We start from the raw sequence: 27286 nt of genomic DNA, 5'->3' as shown, positions 1-27286 counted from the left end.
AACAATATCTTCGGATCGCGCAACGAACCTGCATGTTTGAAAAAATGTAAACCTTAAGCCCTTTTTCAGCTTTTTTTTAATTTTAGTTTAACGATCCTCATAAGTTCGGTATGAAATACTAATGGAAGAACGTTTGTTTATAAAACAAATGTGATATTTTAGTATTAGCCTGCCTGTGAAATTGTCCACATGCCCTTTTAATCCCGCGAGACTTATATTTGTTTATGCCGCTCAGTAAAGTGCATGCATCTAATACGCCCCATTATCGCCTCACGATCTTGAATTTATGAGCTTTCTAGTTGGATTGTGTCTGTAAGTATCTTACTTAAATGAATAAAGCAGTCGTGGCGGCATCAGTATTTCTCAATGTTTCTAATGTGCGTGTGAAGTCGATTTGCTCTGCTAAACGTGTTTCAAACATGAATCCATCTTTGCAGAAAAGAATTACGAGAAAGTCCTTTGAGTGCCCAATATTTGGCCACCCGAGAGATTTGCCAACAAATAAGCTCCCTACTTATGAAAATGTACTTCAAAGTTGCTTTTAAGAGAGATTTGAGTTAGCTAGAAAAGTCAATAACACGAAAGTGAGTTTTTCCATTGTTAAGGACATAGTGGCGCAAAAAGTTAAATGTATCTTTGATAAGGCCTCGATTCCTACAGTTTCCGTGAAAAGAATTGCTCAGCTCATCGATATCTTCTGCAAAAAATATCTCAATTTCATGAGATCTTACAACCGAGACATTATACTGGACGACCATTGCAATGGGCTATTTGTTTATTACACTTTATTGAGTTGCCTTTTCGCCATCTTTTTCGGTATTTGGATGGTAGAACAACTGGCTCAAATTCGTTTTCTGGACCAATAGGAGAACAACTCGGAGGTTGTGAAAAACTGCCAGTAATAGATTTTCAAGCAATTGACTGTACAATACCAGATGTAAACAGAAAGTGCTTGAGCAAGGATCAAAGATATGTTTTAGATATATCTCATGCAATAAAGGATGGCAATTGCCCAAATGATTTGTCAAATCGTGACCCTGGCCCATTCTCGCATTCCAGATGGCTCACTTGTGCAAATAGAGTCCTTAGACTGTACGTAAGTGTATCGGTCCCATCAGGTGACTTAAAAGACATAGTGGCTTTTATTTTGAGATGTTACATGCCGGTCTGGTTTGAAATAAAGAACCGCAAAAATTTCACAGACGGTGCCATTCATGTTTACAGAACAATTCAAACCTGTCGATACTTACCTGACAATCTAAAACAAGTTGTTTACCCTGTCATTGAAAGAAACTCTTTCTTTGCGCATCCCGAAAACTTATTAATGGCAATGGTATTTGATGAAAGGAGGCACATAAAAGAACTAGCGTTTAAAAACGTCTTAAAAGCCAGGGAGTCTGTTTCTAAAGGCAAAAGCATTAGAAACTTTATCATTCCATCTCTAAATTTCGAAGCAGAAGATTACACAAAGATTATTAATTGGAACACGACAAAGCTATCTTCCCCACCTTTTCTTCGAAAAGTTCCTAACAAAGACATTGAAAATCTTATTGCAACAGGCACTATACCCGACTGGGATATAAAACTATTCCCCTGCCATACGCAAGCTGTCGAATGATGTGTGAAGCTAGTGACGGAGGCTTCACTCAAAGTGTGTGGATTTAAATCAAGAGATGGCTACATAAGAGCAACATTGAAATCTAGGTCAATTATGCCCGAATTTTCCAAAAAATCTGATTATAAATTAGCTTTAACAAGTAACACTTAAAACAATAAGACTTGTATACTAGATTGTAAATTTGGTAAATATTTTATAACTTTCTATTATTTGAAAATGTTTCATTGTTGTAAAGAATGGTAGTTTTGCATGTTTAGAAGATACCTTAAAAGTCAAGAAATAAATTAATGTTTATGTGTAATATAGTGTTTTTTAAAAGGCTTTTCCTTGTAACACCGGAACAAAAAAACAAGAAGAACAATTTAATTTTTAATCACTATAAGAAAAGATGAAATTTTCCTTTTTTTTTACTTTTCATGCTTGTTCCTGGATCAGAAGGTATTATTTGATTTCAATATGTTTTTTTAAATTTCTGAAAGCTTCAGCAATCGTAACTTTTCCGTCTTAGAGTATTAAAAAGAAACGCTGGAGCAAAACTTTTAAAAAATCGCTAAAAACGCATAAAATTTTCCACTTTTTCAAAATTTTAGGCTCGCTGCGGGATCGGAAGATATTATCCGATTTTAAAAATTTTTGTTTTGTTTTGTAATTCTTCACCAATCGCAACTTTTCTGCACTATTACAATTCGAAAATAAAAACTTTGTTTTTTTCGTTCCACCCTAATATACAGACGTCATGAGAAAATTCGTTGTAATTAACTCGGGAATCGTCATTATGGATATTTCGCATATCTATACGTTCTTAGGCACTTACTTATCCAAGTGTGGTTGAGTCGGAAAAAAAAAAAAAAACTCAGTATTCATTCGGGTGTGATTTTACTCACCCCCCGAATGAATGTTCCCCCCCCCGACCCGATCACACGTGCATATATACCTAAGAACGTATAGACGCCTAAAATATTAATTTTGACGAGTTAATTACAACGAGTTTTCTCGTGACGTTTGTATGTACGTATGTGCGTATGTATGTCGCATAACTCAAGAACGGTTTGTTCTAGAGAGTTGAAATTTGGTACGTAGACTCCTAGTGGGGTCTAATTGTGCACCTACCCTTTTGGTTGCATTTGGGTGTTTACAAAGGGGTCTTTTGCACTTTTTGGGGGGGAAATCATTGTTAATTTCGACACTCAAGTAGTGTTATAATTTGGTGGACACTTGGCGACATATCGCCAGTCGTTTGGTCGCCAAGTTTTGTCGCCAACTTGGCGACAAATGTAGTGATTTTTTTTAAAATTTGGTTTAAATTTGGCTACTGTTGGTGATATTTAGAGAGTTGACTATTGAATTACTTTAAAATTGCAATAATGGGGAATTACAATGAACTACTTGAATGATCAGGTGTTATACGCTTTATATTTTGTTTCTCTTTGTTCGTCTTACTCGTAAAAATAGGGGGGAAGCTAAGTAAAAAAGGTTGAAATAAAATGAGTAGTAACCATTTCAACATATATTTAACATAGGAAAATAGGATTTCGAGAGTGAAAAAGTGTCTCGGTTTCATTTTGTCTGTCTTTCTGGGTTCAGTTAGGATAAAGTTTGCATAAACCTGCGACAAAAATTTAATGCTTTATAAATATTGGTCAGACCGATTGAATTGCTTTTAAAAAATAGGGACTATAGAAGTGTGTTTTTTCTTCTGGATTGAATAAAAAACAAAATTCTCGATAGTATTGCTCTATTATTGCTAGAACTTGAACAATTCAGAAATATTTTATATGAATAACTATGAATAAAATTCAATTAGTAAAAAAATCACTGACAATAAGTACCTATGCGTTTTTTTTTTCATTAAGAATCCCGAGAAATTCCACATGTTCTGATTATACGGTTTAACTTTGCATTTTTTTAAGCAAAAGAAAGTTGTGATAACAAAATTAAAGAAAAAAAAACGAAAAAACGCAGATTTTGTTTCTGACGCATTAAATTTTGGCAGTCAAGGATTGCAATTTTGGAATAATAGTTGTTATTGTTATTGTTGTTGTTGTTATTATTATTATTATTATTATTGTTATTATTATTATTATTAGTAGTAGTAGTATTAGTAGCATCATCATCATCATCATCATTATTATTATTAGTAGCATCAGTATTATTATTATTATTATTATTATCATTATTTGAAACGTTATTTTTCATCTTTTGGAACTTCTATATGTTACAGCTGGTTACTCCTTGTTTCTGAATGTTCTAGTTTTGCATAAACTTCAGGCTATGTTTTTCAGATTTTTTATTTACACTTACTATCCAAGTGAGAAGAACATAAACAAATCGGTGATTTATCACTACACATCGAGCAGTCATCAACAAATACATTATCTATGCTGTAAGACATATGCACAATTGTAATATTTAACGAAACATACAGTCAAAAATTAGAATGTAGAGGAGGGTGACCCAAAGCGGCTAGGCCTTCGTATGCCCCCCCCCCCATGATGTGTAAGCGGCGATGAATATTGCGTTATTCTAACACCATCCATCTTCAAACTACAATAGCCATTTCGTTTGTTTCTTTAAATTTAAGGTTATAATTATTGAAATAAAGAACGTGCCTTTGGGCAAAGCGGATATAGGATTTAATCATATATTTATTCATAATTTCTTGACTCGTGTGCTGACGTAGATTTTCTATTTCAACAGGTAGTTCTATTTCAACAGGTAAGTATAACTATAAAAAGTTATTTTTTAGGATGGCAATTAATTAGTCTAAGAATTTAATCAGTAATTTCTTTATGTTTTATAAACAAATGTGTTGACTTTAAATTGGATAAGTTCAACTTTTTTATATATATTTTTTAATAATGGCATGTAGCTAGTCAACTATTTTAATCATTTATAACTTCATATTTGATTGGCAAATGTACCAAACCAAAATTAGTTAAGCTTACCCGCTTTGGGCTCCCTGGTAGGGCAAAGTGTGTTTTTCAAATGTTTGTAAAGTTTGATAATAAATAAATATTGGGTTTGAAATAATACAAAAATCACGTTTTATTTTGAAGTTCAATAACCTTGCTAGGAAATAAAACCGAAATTGTTGCAATAAAAATCCAAAAACTAAAATTTTCGAGCGTTCTTCGAAAATCTATCCGCTTTGGGTCACCATCCCCTATTCATTTATAATGTTAGTGTATCGATAATATTTCTTAGTTTTGCAAGATAAAAAAAAAAAAAAATGAAATCGCATAAAAAATGACGGCTTTGTCTCAATAGGGGTCGTTTACAAACGAAGTTTGTGTAATGGTGACAGCTTGGGATAAGGTGGAGGAGGATAACAAGATGCACAACATTGTTTTTATAACAATGCGCTTACGTCATATAGTGTGACATGAGACAAGGGGAGGGGAGAGGATTAATTGAAGCGCGACATTGAGACAAAGGAGGAGGGGTCATATACCATGAAAAAAAGTGTGAGATTTTTGGAAAGTCTCGTGTGACAGATATTTTTCGATTACAAATTTGTTAGTTTCATTTGGAATATAAATTCTCTTTATGACTATGATCGTCTTTTTGTCACTTTACGATATAGTATAGATTTTTCTTCTTTGCGTAGTGTTTCGGAAGTATTTATTTTCAATGATTTGAGAAAAAAATCATTTTTGCACCAGAAAAAGGATAACTAGATTTCAGTTATTTTACAGAATAAAGCTATTTCTTTTGTAGGTGCTACAAAGAAGAGGAGATTTTGGTGATGAATTTCGACAAAATTTCACTCAAAGCTGGGAAATGTACAAACGTGGATTTGGCGATCCACAGCGGGAATTTTGGATCGGAAATGAAAAGATACATTTTCTATCAACTCAAGAAAATGTTAAGCTAAGAGTTGAGTTAGAAGATTTCGAAGGAAATATATCGTTTGCAGAATATTCTAGGTACGTTTGCATTATTATTCAATAATTTCCAACGCTTTGTAAGTTATAGAAATATTACTCAATTGATTTTCAGATAATGGTCTGCGTGGAATGAAAATCAGGGGAATACATAACAAACTTTGGCCTTCCCTGCTCTGAAATACTCATGAAGATTTAGTGTCTAATAAGTGATGACTGTAGCTTAAAATTTACTCCTGCGTTTAAAAAAAGTAAAATAATAATAATAATTTGAATTTTGACATTTTAAATTCAAATTATGTTTTTCACAATGACGAATGTGTGTTTGTGTGGGTATGTGTGTGTATATGTGTGTAGGCGTGTGTGTTTGAGTCTGTGTACAGGCTTGAGTGTGTGGATGTGTGTATATGTAGGCGTGTGTGTTTGTGTGGGTATGTGTGTGTGTAGGATATGGATGCAACCTGGAGACGGTTTTCGCTAGAGGAGCAGCATCAGGAGTACCCGGTCGACGGTGGTGCTGCAGAGGGAGGCGGGGGGGGTTAATAAAATCAGCTTAGCGCCAAGGACAGTCAAATGAGAACAATAAGTAACGTGATTGCTCAAAAAAAAAAAAAAAAAAATGCGCGTAATCAGTTGTGCGCCGACAATGTTATAACCTTTTTTTATCTTTATCATCTTTTGAGTTAATTTTAGTTCTTGCAAAAACAAAGTAGATAAGAGGTTTAGCTAGAATATCCATAGAGTTATTAATTAGTAAATGAATTTTCAATTCCATTTACTAAATAATTGCTTAATGAATACAATATTCATATACACATGATTTATACGTGTCTTAAATTTGAATTTATTTTGGCTCTGTATTTTAGGAAAGTTTTAAAATTTTCAGGTTCAGAGTGGAAGACGAATCTCAGCAATTCCGGTTATCAGTGGGAGAATACCGGGGAAATGCAACTGACTCCTTGAGTTTGCACGATGCAAAAATGTTTTCTACTTATGATCGTGACAATGACGAAGTTGCTTCCTGTTGCAATTGTGCAGATACTTTTAAAGGCGGATGGTGGTATTACAGGTAAAACAACTTTTTTTACTAAAAAAAAAGCTCTTGCTGCAAGCAGTTAAAAGCATTTTTATGTGTTTTGTTTATTTTTCTCGTTTCCACTTCATTTTTTTGTAACGTCAAAGTACATATCAATCATAGCTTTTGAGTTATGCGGGATTTTTCAAACAACATTGGACAAAGTTGGAGAATTGTGGCAAAGCTCTCTCCTTAAATCTGAATGAATCACCCGTGTTACAATTTACAGCAGATAAAAGACATCATGTATGGAATTCTCTTTTGAAAAAAAAAACTTACTGTTGGGTAACTTACTTTCTTTCTTCGTTTTTTGAATTTATACTGACAAGATTACAGGACAGCTACAACAACAAATGCAAAGAATTATCCCGAGAATAAACAGTAAAAATAAGTAAAAAGAAAAGTATCTGAAGCTACAGACTACAAATGTGAAAGGATTTATAGCTAACAATCTAGAAAATACAAGATAGCGTTTGGTTGTATCTTAGCAAAGGGCCAAATCCTTCGTGCCACGTTTCAGATCAGAGAGGAATCAGGTAGGGCTTGAAACTTCGTGAAAACAGTGCAGGTGTTTCGGGAGACAGTCGTGGCCAGTGGTGAGCCTAAACTTAGCATTACGTTACGCCTGGGCCATTTTGAGACTGGAAATAATTTGTCTTTTCAGAACTTTTGACTTGCTCTAACCTCTGAAAACCTCTGTATTATCTATTAGCCACGATATTTTTGATTGATCGTTTTGAAGTTCTGAGAGATATAATGGAAGAATATGTTTTTAGTGTCAAGGCACCTTTTATGGTCAGTTAATCGGAAATATCAATGCCTTGTATTAAACGATGTCCAGGGATTTATTGTAAAACAACGTCTTTTTCTCTAACAGATAGCATTCTAACAGTCTTTAGCATTCAAGGATTATGGAGAACAAAGAACTCGAGGTTAACATCAACCATTGCGACGAGGCCCGAGAATAACAATGATTGGCTGCTTTGTAAAACTTATTTAAGTGGCAGGTCAGTTGAGAAGAATCAATCTTGATCACCAGCAATTCTCTATCAAATTCTGTTGCAAGTGCTCCAGATAGATTTTCAAAAGAAAAAAGGGTACAATGGACCCCTGCTGCAGTTTCAGAACCCTCCAATGAATAGAAACTATCAGAACAAATTTTGAGTAAGTCTAGTCTGACATTAGATTAAAGGTGTTTATGGTCTCACAAGCGAAAGCTCTTAAGAACTCCGAATCTGTGAAAAACTTCCTCGGAGAGATTAAGAGGCACTCCAAAATCAGGAACCATAGTACTGAGCTATTCCATCTGACGAAACAGAACAATTGGAGCAAATTTTCAGCTTATTTTGCTTCATAAATACAAATAATATAAGCTGGAAATCGTATTTTTGATAGCAACAGTAAAGATTTGTCATAAGGACTATGTAGAACATCATAAGTTAGTCAGTTTGAAGAAAATAGTTGAATGACATACAGCAAAATGCCAGTGACGGAACGGGATACATACGAGTCCCGTTCCGTCACGGGCATATTATTGCATATTCTTCAATAATTTTTATTAAAAACAAAAACAATTAATGTTCTGCGTAATTCTTATGACAAATCCTTGCTGTTTCTATCAAAAATAAAATTTCTAGCTTGTTTGATTTGCATTTATGAAACAAAATACACTGACAAAACTACTCCAAATGTCCCGTTCCGTCGCATGGAATAGCCCTACTGCAAGGAAGCAAATGCAAAGCAATTCAAGGTCCATCACCAATTTCATGACTCCCTGAATATACTCTTTTAAAGGTTTTTATAGAGGTTAAGAGGCATATCGTAACGAATTTCTGAAGCGCCGGAAATTCGCCATATTTTATCTCACAGCAAAAGAGCTTTGACTTGGATAAGTGATTTTGTTTATTTAAGGACTTATATAAATATGCATGGCTTCTATTGGTTTTAAAGGTCACAGCGATGAAGCAAAGAACTTGATTAAATCCAATTTCAAGAAGCCCAAATTCTGCCCATATATAGTCACGAAATGTATGCAGCTTACGCTTGAAAAAGGCCGAAAGATAGCTTATAATGGTAGAAAATGATGGTCTGTATTTCAAATATTAGGTTCCTAAAGTTGACAATGCATTGCGAAAGAAATAAATCAATTTATTGCAAAACTTATTGAGTCATCCTAATGCTATGTGACTAGGATGTATACTTGACATTAAATAAACAAATGTGCAGAGTTCATCATAAAAGACAATTTAAAAAAAACGTTAATAGACGATTCTGAATCATTGCAGAATAACATAATATCTAAAAGACTGTAATAGTAATTATATGATAAGGTTAAAATATTTTTGAACATTCATAGGCCCGAAAATGGGGTAGTTTCCTCGTGTTATTATGAAATAATTAATCTCAATGAATGCGACTAACTAATTAAACTCTAAATGTTCCTCAGTGGCAATTGTGTAATGTTTTAGCAATGGTATCATCAGTGACACTAATCTTAGCCGCTTTGCAAACGAAGCTGCCACTCACGTTAACTAGAGATAACGTATTGCGTATATATTTCGAGGATTACGTCCTGTGTTCTAGAAGTGAAATGTTTTATGCATTTCCTGATTAGTCAGTTTGCAAGCTCTGTAAATCATTAGTTAATCATCGCAACACACAGCGTTAATGATCCGTATAATTGCATATTTGTTTGAAATCAATTCGGATCAAGTTAAATCATTTGTACATTTCGCGAAATTCAGCTCTAGTGAAGCATATGTTATGCATTCTCAAAACGAACAGATTCACTTAATAGTAACAACAGATAAAATTTAAATTGAGTGGAAAGAAGTAAAAATAAGTTAGGGAACGATTAGACACATTTTAAGAAATAAAACATCGTTTTAAAAATTTATAGTATCGAAAAAAGCGTTTTTGAATCAACTTTTTTAAATTTGTTTTTAACATTTATGGTGAATTTATCTTTAAATTTTAGCAGCAGTTCAAAGTATAGTTTTAAATCGTATTTTAAATTAAAATAGTTAAGGTAAAACCAGCAGTAGTTGACACTGCACTAGAAGAGCAGATACTTATGAGAAAAACATTAATTAACAAAATAAGCATAAGCGCCAAAATATCAAAAATTTTCTATTTGTATAGCATAGCTATCTCGTAACAACAATGCAGACTATTATGCCGCCAAGTATAACGAAAAGTCACCGCGATCGTCTGATAACAACAGTGTGTGTTTCTTAATCATTTAGAGTACACTGTAAAAAATATCCGTACTATTTTGAACCAATTTATGGTGCACTTGTACAAATATCGCAAAAAAGAGGTTCAACTAAAATTTTTCAGAAGCGATGATGGCTCGAAATCATGGTGCAACCGCTCGAAATTATGGATCTCACCGTATTTCAGTTCAACTAACGAAGTGAAGTAAAGTTACTCACCGGCCGTCATCTTTATTTACTTTCCGCGGCGCAGCACAGAATTTAAAGCTGCAATCCAAAGGTTTGTAATATTTTGATGTACTTGATATTACTATGATTACTTTATGTTTCCATATTTTAAATATAACAAACGCAGATAATTTATACTGTAAAATATTTGCATAACCTTCATTATTTTGATTTTAGTAATGCATTTAAAGGTTCGCTTAGGCTTAGCTGTAATTATATTTAGAGCTTTGCTTATAGTAAGTGCGTGCCTGTTTGTAGACTCATGGTTTGAACAGTGGTTGGAAAAACTACTTTTTTTTCGTAGAGAACTACAACTACTTTATTACAAATGTAGTTAACTTCAACTACAACTACTTTTTCAAAATGTAGCAGCTACAAACTACTTTTGAAAAGTAGTCGCTACTTCGCTACTTTTAAAAAAATAAATAAATAAAAGCATACACATACACACCGTTTGAGGATTGAACAAAAAAATTCAAAAAGTGGTTTAGATTAATAAAGTGACTCATTTAAACATGGAATATAACAAAGAGTTATTTATTCTTTCATTCCTTTATTGAGCCAATACTGAGCCACTTTGTCATTCCAAACATTTTCTACGATTTTTACAAATATTCGCTGCAAGATAGGATTGAAAAAGTTGAAGGAATTCAACCCTTCAAGTTTTTAATCCTTTCCTGACAGTGAATATTTCATTCAAGAAGTGCAAAGAAAATGTAAATAAATGCAGTCATAATTTGATTAAAAAATTTTATGTAGGCATACATACTATATTTGCATAAAATTGATTTAGATCATGAAAAACATCTTTTAAAAGAGAAAAACTTTAATTTTCATTATAGGAGTTAATTCTATAGGAGCTTATATTTTGCAGGAATTAGTTAATTGATTTTGAACTTCAAGCTAGGGATCCGGACCTGGACACCATCTCCTTTCTTACGCTGCTGATGATAGCAAGAGCAGTTTTCAATTTTACCGAATGACATCAAAAACTGACAATATTTTTTGATAATTCACTTTTATTTAGCTGATATATCAACACTCCATCAGTAAAAAAGAAAATAAAGAAATAGGAAAAATATCCCGAATGGTACCAGTGTTTATAATCAAATATTAATAAATATACGAAATATGAAACATAACTAAGAATGCTTATTTTACTTCAATGTGCAATTTTAAACTGCAGTGGACTCTCGCTCCAATGTGATTCGACTTACGCGAAATGGATAAATAATGAACTTTTCTCGAGTAACGAATTTCGGAGCTCACGCGAATTCCTCATCCCGCAACACGAAAGTTTTCGGAAGGGAATCGCAAGGCTTAGGTATCACCTTCTTTATTGGGTACTAAATATCAGTTTCGTAAATGGACTTTCCCTTGACCATCACTGAAAGCAAAAGTACCCCGCACTGTACTAGTCGAAACATCGCTTTGTTAATTTACAAATCGTCACTCCGCATCTTTTTCATTTTAAATATGAAGCTGATGAAACATAATTCCACGTAAGCGGCTGTTTATCTAAATTTTTAAAATGGAAGTAAAAATTAAAAGTTTCTGGCAACTAAAGAAATTTAAAAAACGTCGATATGCTTGAACAACTAAAAAGTGCGTCGAATATAATTACTGTGTCTACTGTACAGTACTATTGTAGTACTGCATTTTATTCTTGCTACATACTATATGTACCGTCTAATTTTATGCCAGTCTCTCCCATTGATTTTGTGCATTCTAACCTTTTTTTTATTCAATAACAGAGCATTAATTTAAATACAGTAAAATTTCAGTTCTCTATATTTAAATTCGATAATAGGAAGTTAAGAAATGGGTTAAAACATGTTGATGTCTAAAATAATAGTTATGTTCAAAAAAAAAAAAAAATCACATAGATACCCTTTTCCACAAAGCGAAATTTCAACCTGCGTGCACAGGTGTATGAGGGCCGAAGAACCTTAAAATAAATTCAATTATTATTCATGATTAAATTATCACCTTGAAAAGGCTTAAATTGCTGTACGAATGACCTTCAGTTGAAGCATTCAGATTTCTGTATTGTCACCTCGGAGAACGATGCATTTGAACATGTCCAGGGACCATGGGAGTTATGTTTAAGCGGAACATATGGTCACCTCAGTCATACCTGTTGCTTTCCCACTTAGCCCTTTTTTGCATTAATATTTCTTTTTTTTTTCATTATCTTTATCTGAGTTAAGTGATTTAATTAGCTACTCCATTTTAAGATACATTTTATGTCCAAATGCTGCGCTAAATATGTTGTACACTTTTATGTTTTTCACAGAACCTTACTCAAAGTGGCCCTCGACAGGATCCCGACTTTGTGATCTGCTGTCTCAAAAAGATATCATTCTGTGCAGGAGATGTGCTTATGGGCAAGGTTAACCAGTTGATAAGGTCAACCAGATGGTCAAATTTTGAAATTAAAATTTCTAAACAAATGAGGTGTCATTTTAAAGGTAAAAAGTTGTATATTTTGAAATGTCTGTCTAAAATTTGATCACTTCAGTTATAAATAAGTTTCAGGAGGTTAAAGTATTTTTAAACAGTATTTGGTGACTCTCAAAGAAATTCTGTTTTTCCCAAAAAATACTTACTAATATTATGAATTGAGATAAATCACCATTTAAAGATACAATGTGTTGCTGGTGATGTTGCAAAAATGTGGCAAAAATATAATTCATTTTGATTTGTAAAAGAATTACTTTGGGGTACATTAAGTGTTTTAGGTTCGACACCAAAATGTGCAGTTAATTATGCTGAGCCAATAATTTTAAAGCTACATACATGTATTTTTGGGTACAAAGTAAGATTTTCAATCTCATTGATATAACCTATTTTTATTTTGTAACAAGTGAATATTTTTTACTAAAATCTAAGCGTCGGACGTAAAAAATTTTTTACGTCCGACACTGCTACATTCCTTTAAACATCATATGTTTTCAACTGTGTTTCTCCTTTTTTTGCCTTTGATTTCAAAGTTAAAGTGAAACATGCATAAGAAACAACTTAGTGAATTTACTGTATAACATTTAGGGTTGCTAGGGGTAAGTAGGACCCCTTTTGAGAAAAGGGGTGTTGGATGAATGTAATACAGTTGATTAAGTTCAATTTTGGCAAATTTGCCAAAACTATGATTGGAAATTGCAATTGGAAACACTAAATGACTACGTCTATGTGTAGTTGGCTAAGGAAGAACCATTATCAACATTCCATCCATATAAATCTTGATGGTTTTCTATCAGTTAAGTTTCACAAATAACTAATCACCAGCTTTTGTAGCTGAACTATCAATTCCTACTAAGTCATCATAGTTGTCTTGTATTTCACTAATACAAATGTTACAGCAGAGAGTTGCTTTTGATTTTCATATCCTCATTGTTTATGGGGGAACTACTTACCCTATAGTGTTGGGATCTCTTCTAGTGAAATTTTACGGGGTAAGTGGGGCTCCTCCTCTAAAACAGTTTTAAACAATATTTTATTCAAAAATTCTAATTGCAGTATGCACTCTAAGTTAAACTGTACAGAATGTTTAATGATCATAAAAAATATATGCTAACCGGGAAACACTTTGAAAAATTCTGCTTAAACTCGCCAAAAAAATGTTCAGATTTTTTTTTGATTAAGTCAACTGACCTAGAAAAAAAATTCCACGTAACCCAATTATATTCAAAACTAATCACTGTGATGAACCATGACATGATCAATGTAAAAAAGTATAAAAACTATATACATATTTCAGTTTTAGGGGGTGAACCACTTACCCCAGTGTCCCACATCCCCAATCAACCCTATTTTTGAATTTATTTCATAAATTTTGTTTCAGTATATGTAACCTATATTGTATATTTATAACTGTAATCATTGTTATGTATTTACATTTAAGAGCAATAGTTTACGTCCAATATGAACAATTTACGTCCGACACCAAGCTAAAAATATTTTTTAAATAATTTTATTCCTTATGATATCATTTGAAAACTGAAATATGCTTCAATAATAAGTATACTTTATAATTATGCTGTTTTTAAAATTAAAATGTAAGCCAATTCACAGACTTTTAATAATTTTTAAGTAAACCATCAATTTTACTATTTGTGTGTTTACTTCCGACACCAACTCTTTACATTTTTTTAATTTATGCTTTAGGGATCTATTGTGAAAAACTAACATGATTTTTTATTCTGTGGGATGTAGTAAGTATCTTGTAAATAAATTTGATCAGTTTGGAACAGTTTATATTCGGTAAGTGGAATTAAAACTGAGAAAATTTTCTTCATTTTTTACGTCCGACACCATGGAATTGCCCTTATTTAATGTTTATTTATTTTATATTGTTTTATTCATTTGTTTATTTATTGTACATTCATCTTTTTTTTTTAAATTCATCTTTATTTACTAAGTCATTGTTACTATTTTCATCTCTTAATGAAGATAAAATGTCTATTAAACCATGAATGATGAGTGTGGTACCACCATTTCTATTCTGTTCATACTTCCAATATTTACACAAAGGGTCCACTCAAAGCAGATAATGTAAAAAGACTGAAATTCTTTTTTTTTTTTTTGACATTAAACATCATCTATCTGCCCACTAATCTAAGGAATGAATAGAATCGTTTTTTTTTCTTGGAGATCAGTTTTCTTAAGCATTCAATAAAAAATACATACTGGTATATTTTACTTAAAATACTCACAACGAGTAATAAAAATATTTATCTCTCTCATTTTGTTTTTAAAATTTGTTTTAAAAAAAAGAATGCAGGTAAAATGTCATTTCTGTACCTTGTCCACAACATGCATTCTATCGATTTTCCAGCAAGTTTACTGTATAATGATGCTGTGTTAGAAATGTATACGTACAAGTATTACGTAAAATAGCATAAATCTAATTAAAAGTGTCAAATCGATACTCCTAAAATCATTCCACATTTTGTATATGTGTCCATAGATACTGCTATTAGTACAAAAGAAAAATAGATCTTAATATACATCTTAAAGTGTTAGCCACTTGAACTCCCCCCCTCCCCATTTTTTTAATCTTAAGTCAGCCATTCATAATTTTGTTTTGAATGTAAATCAAAATGTAAATTTTGAATGTGAACTATAGTTAAATTTTGATAAAAATAAACATTTAGCAGTTGATTAGTTCTATTGAGATCCCTGGTAATTCCTATTGTTAATTAAATTTTAAATGTCCTGTTTAAATATTGTTTACTTAGTTCAGAATATTTTGTCTTATAAAAATACTTTTAATTTTTAGAATATGTAGAACAAAACGGATGTTAAAAAAATGTTTTTTTTAAGAGTAAACTTTTTTTTTTGGTCCCTCTTAGCAATTTAATTGAAGTTTGCTATTCTCATTTTATCCTTCGTAAAATTTGAATACTATCAAGCATTTGCATAATTGTTTTTTAACTGAGTATTGCTTTCATATTACATTAATACACTAAACTGTTTTCTAATTTTCTAATTAGTTTTTATTTTCAAATATTTTCAGTATACACTTACATATTTTTTGTTTTAACTTCTAATAAATAGAAATTTGGATACCAACTGCAAAAAAACATTTTTTATGTAGTCTGAACCAAAGTTTCAGTTTACTACTTATTTCAGTTTCTTGACTCAAGATATGCTACATAAATGAAAGAAAGTCAATGGGGGAAAATACCAGTGTAATAAAATGTAGTATTTGTGAGGCCAAAAGCATAAAATTAAGGAAACATTCCTGAAAGCGAGATTATGTGTAGCAACATAATAAATGTGCCATCGTGCCCAATTTATTTCTTCTTCTGTGCAACAGACAAATAAAATAAGCAAAATATGTTCTGAAATGTTAAGGAATGATCTTATTTATAAAAAATATTACATTAAAAAAGTCTTGAAACAAAGCAAAATTATGTTAAAAATAAAGTTATTGTAATTTCTGACCCGTCCTTGCTGCTCCTTGAAACAGAAGTCGCAATTTAAATCAGCAACTTTTTCATTTAAAACTAAAAATATTATGTATTTATTTACAAAATTTGATCCCCTTAAATGTGTTCACCTAGTTACTATTAAAACGTACAAAAAAGTTTTGCTAACGTACAACACCAAAAATTCTTGAGAATAATCAAAATTCAAAATATTTCTTCACAATTGTTGCCATTTTTTTAAAACATACTATTGAAATTTGAATCAACATTTCTTAACATTGTCTTTTGTCTAACTTTTCAATTTTAATTACTTGAAAAAAAAATTAATCTTTTCCTGAGTTTGTGAAGCATTCAATTTAGGACAGTAAACCCTCATTAATCCAAACCCAATTAAACCTCTCTTTGCTTAATCTGAACAATCATTTATGTGTACATGCTGTATAAATGAAAGGCCATTTAAAGCAATAATGTATTTTTGTTGGCTGTATTTCGTATTTTTATATTTTTCTCTTATGCAGTTTTATATTTCATTGTCTTGAGTTCAAAATTTTACTATGTACAGTAGTTTGTTTATGCACCTTGGCTGAATTTGTAGGTTAAACTTTCATTGATTCAGACGACTTGGATCACATATTAGTTACTACATTTAGATATTTTTTCGACCATTGCATGGTTTTCATGTAAGAGTTAAAACCCAAAATGTTAATGCATGAGATGAATGTTTCAACTTACCATAGGCAAAAGTTAATATACTCGTAAAATCACCCATGTAAGTATTTTTTACATTTATAGAATTTTTTTATTGTATTTCCTTTTGGTTATGAGAAATAACATAAACATGTTTAAAATTGAATATTTTAAAACTTTTTATGTACATTTGTGAATAAAGATATTATTTAATTTATATTTTGTGTTCATTTACTGATTTTTCCATAATTTTCAAGTATGTTTGGTTAATTTTAAAAAGCAATGCTGTAGTTGGAAAAAAATATTTTGGGGAACTCAAAAAAGAAAAGATGGTGTGAAACCAGTTACACAGTATTTGCAATATTTTTTGCAACAAAAAAACATTTTTTGGAGACGGCATGCCCCGTACCCCCAACTGCTGCCGCTGCTTATATGACATATCCGTAACACGCAAACAACACTTTTCCTTACTTTAATTGACTATTATTAATGTGTCGCTATGTCAAAATAAATGAATGTGTTGCTTAGAAAAAACTTTGATGTTTAAAAATACAGTGGACGTGGTTAATTGAATCCGAAGTAAATTCAATCAAATGCGTTATTGAATCAAATCTTCAATGCCACTTTATTGAATCAGCCACTTTACAGAATCAAAATTATGTAGAACAAAGGGGGTTCATGTAAGAGGTGGCCACTGGATAAACCATAAAAATAATGGAAGGGGTTGCTTTGAGGGGTATTTTTCTCTTTTTTGGAGGGGGGAGAGTTTGTGGCATTTAGAGAGGTGCTCCCCTGCTTTTGGGGGGTATAATCATCCCTGTGCTATGTATAGATTATAAAATGGAGGGTTCTGTTGAGCAATCACGATTGCTTACTGTTTTCACTTGACAGCAGTTGATTTGTCTTTTGATTTTATTTTTATATACTTATAATGTGGCGTTATGTGCCTTAGAATCAAATTACATTGGACGCCGCTTCATGTGATTACATTTAATATTTGTGTAACACAGTTTTTATCAGCTGAGCCTTGTTTGGTTGTGCATATGTACATTAAACTTTTCTCTTTTATTATAATCAGCCAATTATTGATATCAAATCACTTTCGCCCAAATGTAATCACATTAGGTGGTGTCTGCTGAATTTACAAACCACCACCTTGAGTTGACACAATCTTTTTTACGCAAAATCGGTATACACACATAACATCTAACATCCAACCCATGGCATTCATTTGAAATTTGACGTCTTGAATTCAAAAAATGGTTGCAATAAAAGCCATTAGTAGATACAGGAAACCCAACGTGTCGAGTCCTATCACAGTTTGTGATTGCAAAAAACATGATTTTTATTAAAGGTCTCAAAATCCAATTTTTTTATGTATAGTAACAATACACAATTTAAATGCTAAACAAATTCAAACAAAAACTTACTATCTGTTGTGTTTTTTAAACATACTTTATATTAAAACACTACCTGCATATATTTATTTATTTTTCTTTCTAAAAGAACACCTATTGATTACAAAGTCAGCTTGATTACTTCCTAACAATCTTTGAATTATTTTTTTTTACTCAAGTTTTATAAAATTGTAATTTGCTTTTCCTTTTGCACAAATACTGTGCTGTCATACCTGTCAATACACTTATACCTGTCAATTTTATTAATTTTGATTATCAATTAGTTTATGCAATTAATTCGGAGTTTTAATTCAATGAAAAAGTTTGCCTTGCCTCTCCTAGAGGGGGGGGGGTGATGTCCTTTTTTCACCCCCTCCCCCTCCTACATTAATTTTTGTATCAATCATACATTATTTAAAAAATGAAATGTTTACTTGTGTGCAAAAATAGTTGAAGAAAAATTCGATGCATGAACGAAAAAAAAAAAAAAAAAAAAACGTAAATTGCTTGGAATACATTTTTCATCACACAGAAACGAAATAAAAGTTCAAGCACATTTGAAACAATGTATAATATTTATATCATGAGATTAATTCTTCCCCATTTAAAAGAGGTTCCTTTTAACCCCCGAAACACGTGTGCAGTGTCCTGCAAATTTGGACATTAACGTTGTATTATTTATGTTGTGTTTTACTTTTCATCACAAAGGCAAAAGCACAAATTTAGCTTTTACTTTTAAAGCTGCTCATATTTTTCCTCAAAAGAAAAAAAAAGTGATAACAACAAAAATAAATAAATAAAAAATCTCTGAAGTTCTGTATTAGTTAAATGAAATATTAAAATTGTAAGAATTGTATAATTTTTATATTTCATTTTAATAATTCAATAATTATTGAAAAAATATTTTATGCCTAAAAAGTAAAAAAAAAAAAAATCTTGTTTTACATTATAATTATTACTGGATTCAATAGTAATAAAATTAATAATGAAATCGAAAATCGGCGTAGGTGATTACATGAAAGAATGCAATAGAACCAGAATTTTTTTTTACTCATTTAGATTTAAATAACATTGATTTTTATTTTATTTTCGATTTCTTAGAAATACTTAAAAACAAAATAATAGTATATTAAACTACGCACTGCTTCTACTATTAAAATTGGGCCTAAGTACAGTTCGATCACGCTCTAAACCTTCGCATTAAATAAAACCATTTCATTGTTTTACCATATGCTATTCACCCGCGCTCAACCGATCAATATTTTGGTTCAACCTCGCACTAGTCTTTTGCGCGAGCGAGACTAATTCTAGGTTTCAGCTTTCACCATTCGTGCGGGAAGAAAACGACGTCGCTTTATGGTTCATTCTTTCCCGAAACAGAAGAGCCATCAAATTTTCTCCCGATTTTGGTTTGATGTTTCACGGATATTTTTTACAGTGTAATTTTCTTAGGAGTTTGCTAAGAATAAGTTCAAAGATAAGCATTGAAAATGTACACATCATTTTTATAATGTTGATTAAAAAACCATTTGATTATTTTCTTTGAACTCCAAAGTATGTATAGATTTATTTAAAATGACAAAAAATATAAAACCTTCCTCTGTTTGACACTGTGTCAACTATTAAAGCTTTAAATGGTGTAATATTGAATAGTTCTCACGGGGTGTCAATCACTGGGTAGTAGGACAATTTAATATTAATGCTATATTGAAGTGTTATTTAGTTGTTTACAGAGGGAAACTTTCGATTATTATAGCTTTTAAAGCATTATAGAACCACAGTGTCTAGTAGTTGACAGTGGGTGTCATTTGTCGAAGTTACTGCGCGTCAACTACTGAATTATTCCTTCTTTCACTTTTTAGACGCCTCTAACAAAGGGAACTTTTAGAACTGTACCCGATTGCGACACATCTTCTGCAACCACTGAATGTTTCGTTTTTTAGGCGAGTACCCACTACTTCCAAAACTTTAAGAGAATTGGAAGCAGAGGATATGCAGGAAAGGTTATCCGATTTGAATGCTCTCTCTTTACCTAAACTTCTAAAAGGACGATTAAATGCGACTATCCAGGAAATTTGTTGTAAGAAATATAGACTGCTTCTATAGAACCTAGAAGCTGCCGCACTCCCTGAGTTCAGTCAGAAAAAGTGAAGAAAACGGAAGATTATCAAAATGGGGATTCGGTTTCTCTATCACAGTATTCCTGAAACCAAGCTAGAGATAAGAGTTGGAAGAAAAATATCACTATTTAAACTGTATCAGAATACAATACTAGAACAGAAAGTAGTTTGTTAGATGCACCTGGTCATTCCAATAAATCCATCCATCATCCAATTTCCATCCTGAGGGTCAATGAAAGCAACGAAAATGGGAACATGTTATTTGTAGCGCTCACTCCAGGTCGTATCGACTAGTCTATGAATCATACCATTGATGGTTACAATCTGCCACCTAAAACGAACATCCCTACGTTTTTCGACGAACTTGCTACAGGTAGTAATATCATATCTGCTTTTTGTCAAGCTGGACCTTCTTCAGTATCCTTAGCAGGCCCTTGGCCTTTCAAAAAACACTTCATTTATGAAAGACACAAAGATGAACCGAAAAAGATACCACCTACGAAGAAACAAATGCTATAGATCTTCTCAAGACAGCTGTGCTAAGAAAATTTTAGAAAGAAGTCGGAAAAGAAGGAAGATTAGAATAGAGAAAAGAAGAACGTGCTACGAGATTCAAAATAAAAGATATCGAAACGAAAAAGTTCAGCAACGTAAAAAAAAAAAAAAAAAAAAAAAAAAAAGCAGGCAGTCATGGGACTGCCGACTGAAGTGAAAACTTAATAATACCAATGAAATTTCGTATGTTCGTACGCGCGCGCGCACGTGTGTGGTGTGTGTTTAATTTTCATTTAAAACTAATTGTAGTTTCAAAAAGTAAAGTTTTATAATTTGTAAATTCAAAATATCAGCTACAGTCTAGTTTTAAAGTTTATCAGCAATGCGAGCATCAATTATATATATTATGGTTGGTCTATTACTGTTCGTTTACAAAGTAAGTATTGATGCAAATATAGGAAATATTAGAAAATAAATTCTTAATTTGTGTTATTCAGTTTTCCAAGCATAAAAATAACAAACAATACACATACTGAACTTTCCACGCAATTTACTGCATTAACCCTCTTTAGCTGACTTGGCGGAAAAGCCGATATGCCGTGAGATTGACCAGCACACCGGAAAATTCTAATTTAAGGCATGCCAGATAATTCTGGATTCATTTCAAAAAAAAAAACAGATTTAAATTTTAAAAAAAAACTAATTTTTATTATTTTTTAAAATTTATATAAAGCATTTATATTAAATATCATGTTTTTTTTTTTGCGCCATGATCATCATCATTATTACGTTCCGAAACTGATACTCTAGGTTTATGTGGTAACCAAAATAGAAAATAAAAACTTTGATTCGAATCTGTTTAAATATCGTTTAAAGACTGCATCAACTTCTTTTTTATACCTCGTTAAGATAAGATAACAATAATCAAACATCGTTAAATTAAATTCTCCATTTAAAAATTCAACTAATGGTAGATTTTTATCATCCGCAAAGTTGATGTTGAAATCCACACTCAAATTCAGTGGCAAATCCTCAAATTCTTCCCAAAATCATCAAGCTCTTCCCAATTTTATCTTGAAGTAATGCAAAAGCGTCATTAGAATAAATAAATAAATTTTCATTCAGAAATTCTCGTATTGCGCCTGAAGACTTATCCGGTGAAATATGTATAAACCGCAATTATAACAATTAGCTGCCCATTTGCAGAGTGGCAACAGCAAATACAATGTGTCACCGATATTAGAAACATAATATTTTCTCATCTCAAAAAATACCCAGCACCTAAAGAAGCTTTCACTTCAGAAATATTATATGAGGGTAAGCATTGAACTTACGATGGGCAGCTTGTTCGATTCTTGAAACTGGTGTGCTGCCGATCGTGCCACTGAGCCTCGTAATCTTAACGAAAAAATCGCACGTAAAGGATCAGAGAGAAGCTGCACATGCACTGTATTCCGGTGTTGGTAAGGTGACGGCTTTTTGGTGTCGTGAAATGGATGGTTTTTTTCCCACCTCAAACGTGCTCAACGCGCCTAAAAAAGTTTTCACTTCCAAAAAAAAAAAAAAAAAAAAAATGCGAAGCAGTTGATTCGTTACGAAGTCAGTTTTGACTCAAATATGAATAAGCTTCCATCCGACAGTAAAGGTGAATCTTAAGTTGAGAGAGAGAGAGAAAAAAAAAATCATAAACAATGAAAATTAAAAAAAAAAAAACATTTGAGAGAAAAATAGCAGAGTATATATTGTCATTTTTTACGAAGAAGAGTTATTTCCAGGGTTTTATACCTGATGTTTCTGAAGCCGCTGCTACAATTTAAGCAATGCAAAAATCTGGGAGTCTTTGAAAATGGCCAAAACGTTGGATAATTGGACTGTAAATATGCTGCTGTATTGTACCATGGTGATGAAGTTTTAAAAATAAGTACGTGAAATATTTACTCAGCACCCTAACTGGAATTTTCGTGGAATTAACTTCTTGCAGTGTCATAACTTGGCATAACTTATAACTTGCGACGTTAAGAATTAATGTCTGCGACTTTCTATAACTTTTATTACAGCTCTATATTTATACCAAGTTGCCACGATTTAATTTACAAAGCCATTTTTTTTTCATAAGCAAATGTCAACAACTGTAGCTAAAGAGTCAACTACTAGATGTTCACGTTTTTACTTGGTGTTAACTACTAACCCAGTGTTCTTTTTTAGTTGAAAAAAATATAAACTTATCACATTAGTTTTATTAATCTATTTCTTGTCAAATTATGATAGGGGAACAGTTTGTGAAGCTCTTACTAATTATAACTTTTCCATGCAATGAATTCACTCCAAGCTATGTTAACAATCAAAGAAAGTAAAATCTTTCAGTCAACTACTCTGGTGATCTAACCTTATAACAAATTAAAAATAAATTTTAATTCTTAAAATGAAGCAATTAGAAGCGGTAGTGGTGAATAAACGGCGCTTCTGGTTATATCACGCCTTTTGCAATCTTATAACTTACTACCAAGCGGCACGACCTTGAGGGTCACGGATCTGGTCGAAATTCTGGAAATAGGTCAATTTCCACTAGATATGAGCTCAGATAAAGCGGTTTGACTGCATAGGGCCTAGCTCGGCTATAATGGGTGTCCAAAGGTTCTAGTTTGGATCTAGAAAAGCAATGCTTTTTCTTTTGAAATTAATCTTTTGTTTAACTCTTTTCTCGATATGGTCTTGCAGTATCGCCCAACTGAATGCATTCACAGTATAGAGGGAATTTGTTCCTGCTCCTACGTTGTACTAACAAGAGACGCGACAGATGTTAGGCGAGCAAATATTGTGTGGAAGTTTCAAATTCCAAAGAAAATGCTATTGCAGTTCCGGAGACAAATAGAATATTTAGACCCTCCTTGGTACCGAACTACAGCATATATACGCAAACTACTTTAGCTGGACTAATATCTAGTACGAATTGACCTAAATCCAGAAGTTTATCAAGATTCGTGACCCCTAAGTTTTTGCCGTCTGTACCACACTGATTTGCAGGACTCCAAAATTGCAGAGGCGTTTTTATTGGAATTTGAAACTTTGGGACAATATCTATCCTCCCAAGACATTCAGCGTCTCTTGTGAGTACAAAGAGAGGGGGTGGGGAGGGGTGGATTTATTCTATGTTGTGAATGCATTTAATTGGCTCATACTGCAATGCAAATGCAAGAAAAGGGTAAAAAAGGTTTAATTTCAAAGCAAAAACAATTGATTTTCTGGACTCAAATGACAACTTTGGTCTCCCGTTGCAGCCGAACTAGGGCCTATGCAGTCAAACCGCTTTACTTGAGTTCATATCTAGTGCAACCTGACCTCAATCCAGAATTTCATCTAGATCTGTGACCCTCAAGGTCGTGCCGTTCGGTAGTTAGGTTTACATTCGGCATAATCTGTAAAGGAGATGTATATATTTTTCAATTTCATATAATCATATCCTACATAATATGTTAATTCCTTTTTAAAGGTGTTTTGAAGCTAATTTGAACGGCCCATATCATACAGATCCTACTGAAAATGGATACTTTCTTGGCATCATATGGGAACGCTGGCGTGGTGATTACTCTCTGAAATCATCCGAAATGAAGATTCGACCACTTTCTTTCGATGATTTGCAAGACCCGTGAATCTGTTTGCTGTTAAAAGCCATTTCTAGTCTTCCACGGAGTTGCATCGAGTCTGTTGGCGCAGTAATGCACGTCTGTTATGAAGATATGAAATTAAGAGTGATGGACGATGGCTCGAAGAAAAGCTCGTTAATCTGTCAACTTTTGAAATAAAAGCATTTAAAAAATAAGAAAAAAGTGCATTTGGGATATTTTGCTTTGCTGTACTTCTACTATTGATTAAGATGGAGATAATAATTTAAGAGTTGGTATTTCAATCTAACGTTTCCTACGTTTCTAATTCCTTTTTGCTGTAGAAATCAATGCGTAATTACTTTTTCACAAAAAATGCTAGTGAAGGCTATTTTGCATAAAATAGGGCAAACTGACCAGGAAATGAATACAAGTGCAATTTTATTTTCAAAAATTCATATCTTCGTTTAAAGTGTAGCATTTGCTGCTACATCTAAAAAAAAAACATTAGTGACTGTAGATATAATTTAATTGATGCATGCAATTAATTTTTAAAATTTCGGAGAACTTAAAGGATTCTGCATCAGATTTTTTTGGGAGGTTGAAAAAAAAAGTGTACCAACCCTGTGAATGAACATCCCCCCCCCTCAACCAGAGGACAAACATAGTCTTTTCCAGTCGTTTTCTTCTTGGACATGTTTAGAAGGAAGTTACTACTGCCAATTTATCTAAGAAAAAAAACTTTAGTGTCCTTATTTAAAAAAAAAACGTAACGACTCTCTAAGGGGGGGGGGAGGGGTTAATTCACTGGTCGATCTACCGTATATGTTCAATGAAATCACGGAGGAATAAGATTTTTAGAATCCAAAAGCGTGGGTGAGACTTTTAGTCTGGAGTATTTAAATATCCAGTCTCTCAATATTTATTGTCATTTTTTACAGACCAAAAGTATGCAAGATATTAAATAAAAATTGCTTGTTGGTCGATGTGGGACGAAAACCACGATTTTAATCTTCGAAACGAAATTAAATGGCATTTAGAAATATTTCTAGGATAAAATTTTGTCAAGATACTTTCTTATGCGTTTGAAAGGCAATATTCTGAGTTGCGAAATGTTAATACACAAAGTAATTTTAAAATCCATTTTTTTTTTGTCAGCCTTAGCAAAATGATGGTTTTGCCCCATGGATGCTGCAAAACCGGATAACGGGTGGGTAAAACCGGATGCGTGATAAATTCAATGGAAACAAAGGCTAGCTCAAAAAGTTTGATCAAAATAGAAAAAAAAAGATACTGCACAAAATGATGAAGCTTTTATGACGACATTGGAAAAATTTGTTACACGCTTACGTCCCTAACTGTCATTGTTCTCTTTTCTTCTTTCAACTCTCATTTACTTTTGTTCTACTTCAATACCAGTTACATTCTCCTATTATAATTATATTTTATAAATATGTAGATAATAACTGAAAGTAATGAAGTTACTATTTTCCAAAAAATTTTTATCTTTTTGTTTAAATTTCAAAAAGGTATTTTTTTTACTTTAGTTGGTTCAAATACAATCATTTATTACTTGGAAATCATGAAAAATTACAAAAATGTTCTTTTAAATGTTAGTAATATGGAAACTGAAGTTCACTCATTTTCTTAGCTTTTTTCAAAATGGTGGGGCAAAACCGACCATAAAGCGATTTTCTCCAACTAGGTAGTGTATAATTTTGCCCCTCTGTATATAGCGAAACAAATTTGGTCTATTTTGGGCTATGGAGCAAAACGTGACTTTTCATAACTAAGATAAATTATGCTAAAAAATACGGTCAATTCATTTATTTACCTATTTCTTAAAAGGTCCTTATTCTTTCTGACATAAAATAGAATGCTTAGTACTTTAAAATGAGGCAGAAAGTTGCGAAAGTTTTCAATACATTTTCACACCTAACCTAAATGACTGACCACACTAAATATAGCGTCAACTGCTTTTTTCAATAGTTACCGTAAACATGGGCTACTTTGGAACTTTTCTCATCTTTTCTCAATAATTTTGTAACTGTTCATATTTCCGATCTGTGGAAACGTTTTTTTACACTTCTAGAGTTCTCTTAGTTTAATTTTTGAATAGTGATCATTTTGTTTCCAATCATTATTTCCTTTCATAATTGTTTCTTATTTGGGCATATGTTACTTTTGCATTTGGTTTACTTTGGCCCAAAGTGGTTTTCCCGATTTAAAATCATGGTTGAACTAACTAGAGCCAAAGAAAGACGTGTGTGCATAGGAAAAACTATTTATCCGGCAGAAAATTACATTTTACAAGAAGTATGAGTCACACACATTTGTTTTAAGGGAAATAAGAAATCCTTCAAAAATGTGTGTGTATGCCTAGTTATTGTCTCGGAAATTGCCGACAAAGAATAGTCAGCTTTTCATTAGTTTTTGAGGTGGATTAATTTTACTAACAGATTGTCAGTCACTTTCAAAACTTGTTGGTGCGTTCCATGCTCTCAACATAAGTTCCTTCTTGACGCACATCAACAACTATTCGTCGAAACCGGAGCCCATTCCATTCAACAACGAAATTCCATGAACTTTCCAGCAAGTTTAACAAAATTTGTAAGAAGTAGATGCAACTGGGTCAATTTTTTCTAAACCTCCCACAACTTTCAGTTCATCTTCATCTTTCATAATAAAAGTTATATAACAGCCCTGAGGAATTGAGTCTGTAATCGCTCTCTTTATCCGTTGCTGAGAATTCCAGGATTTTTCTTGTGTTTTTCCTGTTTAAAGTTTTACTTTTCTTTTCTTTTCCAAATCTCTCTGATGGATTTTTCCGCGTTTTTGTACTGGGCCATTGTAGGTCGTAATTTTTAGGTTACGAAATATGTTGTTATTGTGAAATTTTTATGCAAAAACCTTAACAGAAATGAGAAGTAAAACTAGACTACTGCATAAAGTATTAACTAGTGTTCATAAATAGATACTTAACAAACTCTTAGCTAACGTCGAACTGCTTCGACATGAAAAAGTTTGAGAGGTTA

General features: G+C 32.3%; 1 protein-coding gene across 1 annotated transcript in view; it reads left to right on the top strand.

The window, feature by feature from the left end:
- LOC129219009 (uncharacterized) overlaps window positions 1-24679 on the top strand; it is a 52150-nt gene extending 27471 nt beyond the window's left edge. Inside the window, exons 3-5 of the mRNA XM_054853329.1 lie at window positions 5336-5544; window positions 6389-6571; window positions 24140-24679. Coding sequence (XP_054709304.1) covers window positions 5336-5544; window positions 6389-6571; window positions 24140-24299 — 552 coding nt within the window. The 3' untranslated portion in view covers window positions 24300-24679. The remainder of the gene's footprint in view (window positions 1-5335; window positions 5545-6388; window positions 6572-24139) is intronic.
- Window positions 24680-27286: the final 2607 nt, after the last annotated feature.

Source organism: Uloborus diversus, chromosome 3, assembly GCF_026930045.1.
Source record: "Uloborus diversus isolate 005 chromosome 3, Udiv.v.3.1, whole genome shotgun sequence".
Taxonomy (NCBI): domain Eukaryota; kingdom Metazoa; phylum Arthropoda; class Arachnida; order Araneae; family Uloboridae; genus Uloborus; species Uloborus diversus.
Note: the sequence above shows the minus strand (reverse complement) of the source record. Positions and strands in the feature narration are given on the sequence as shown.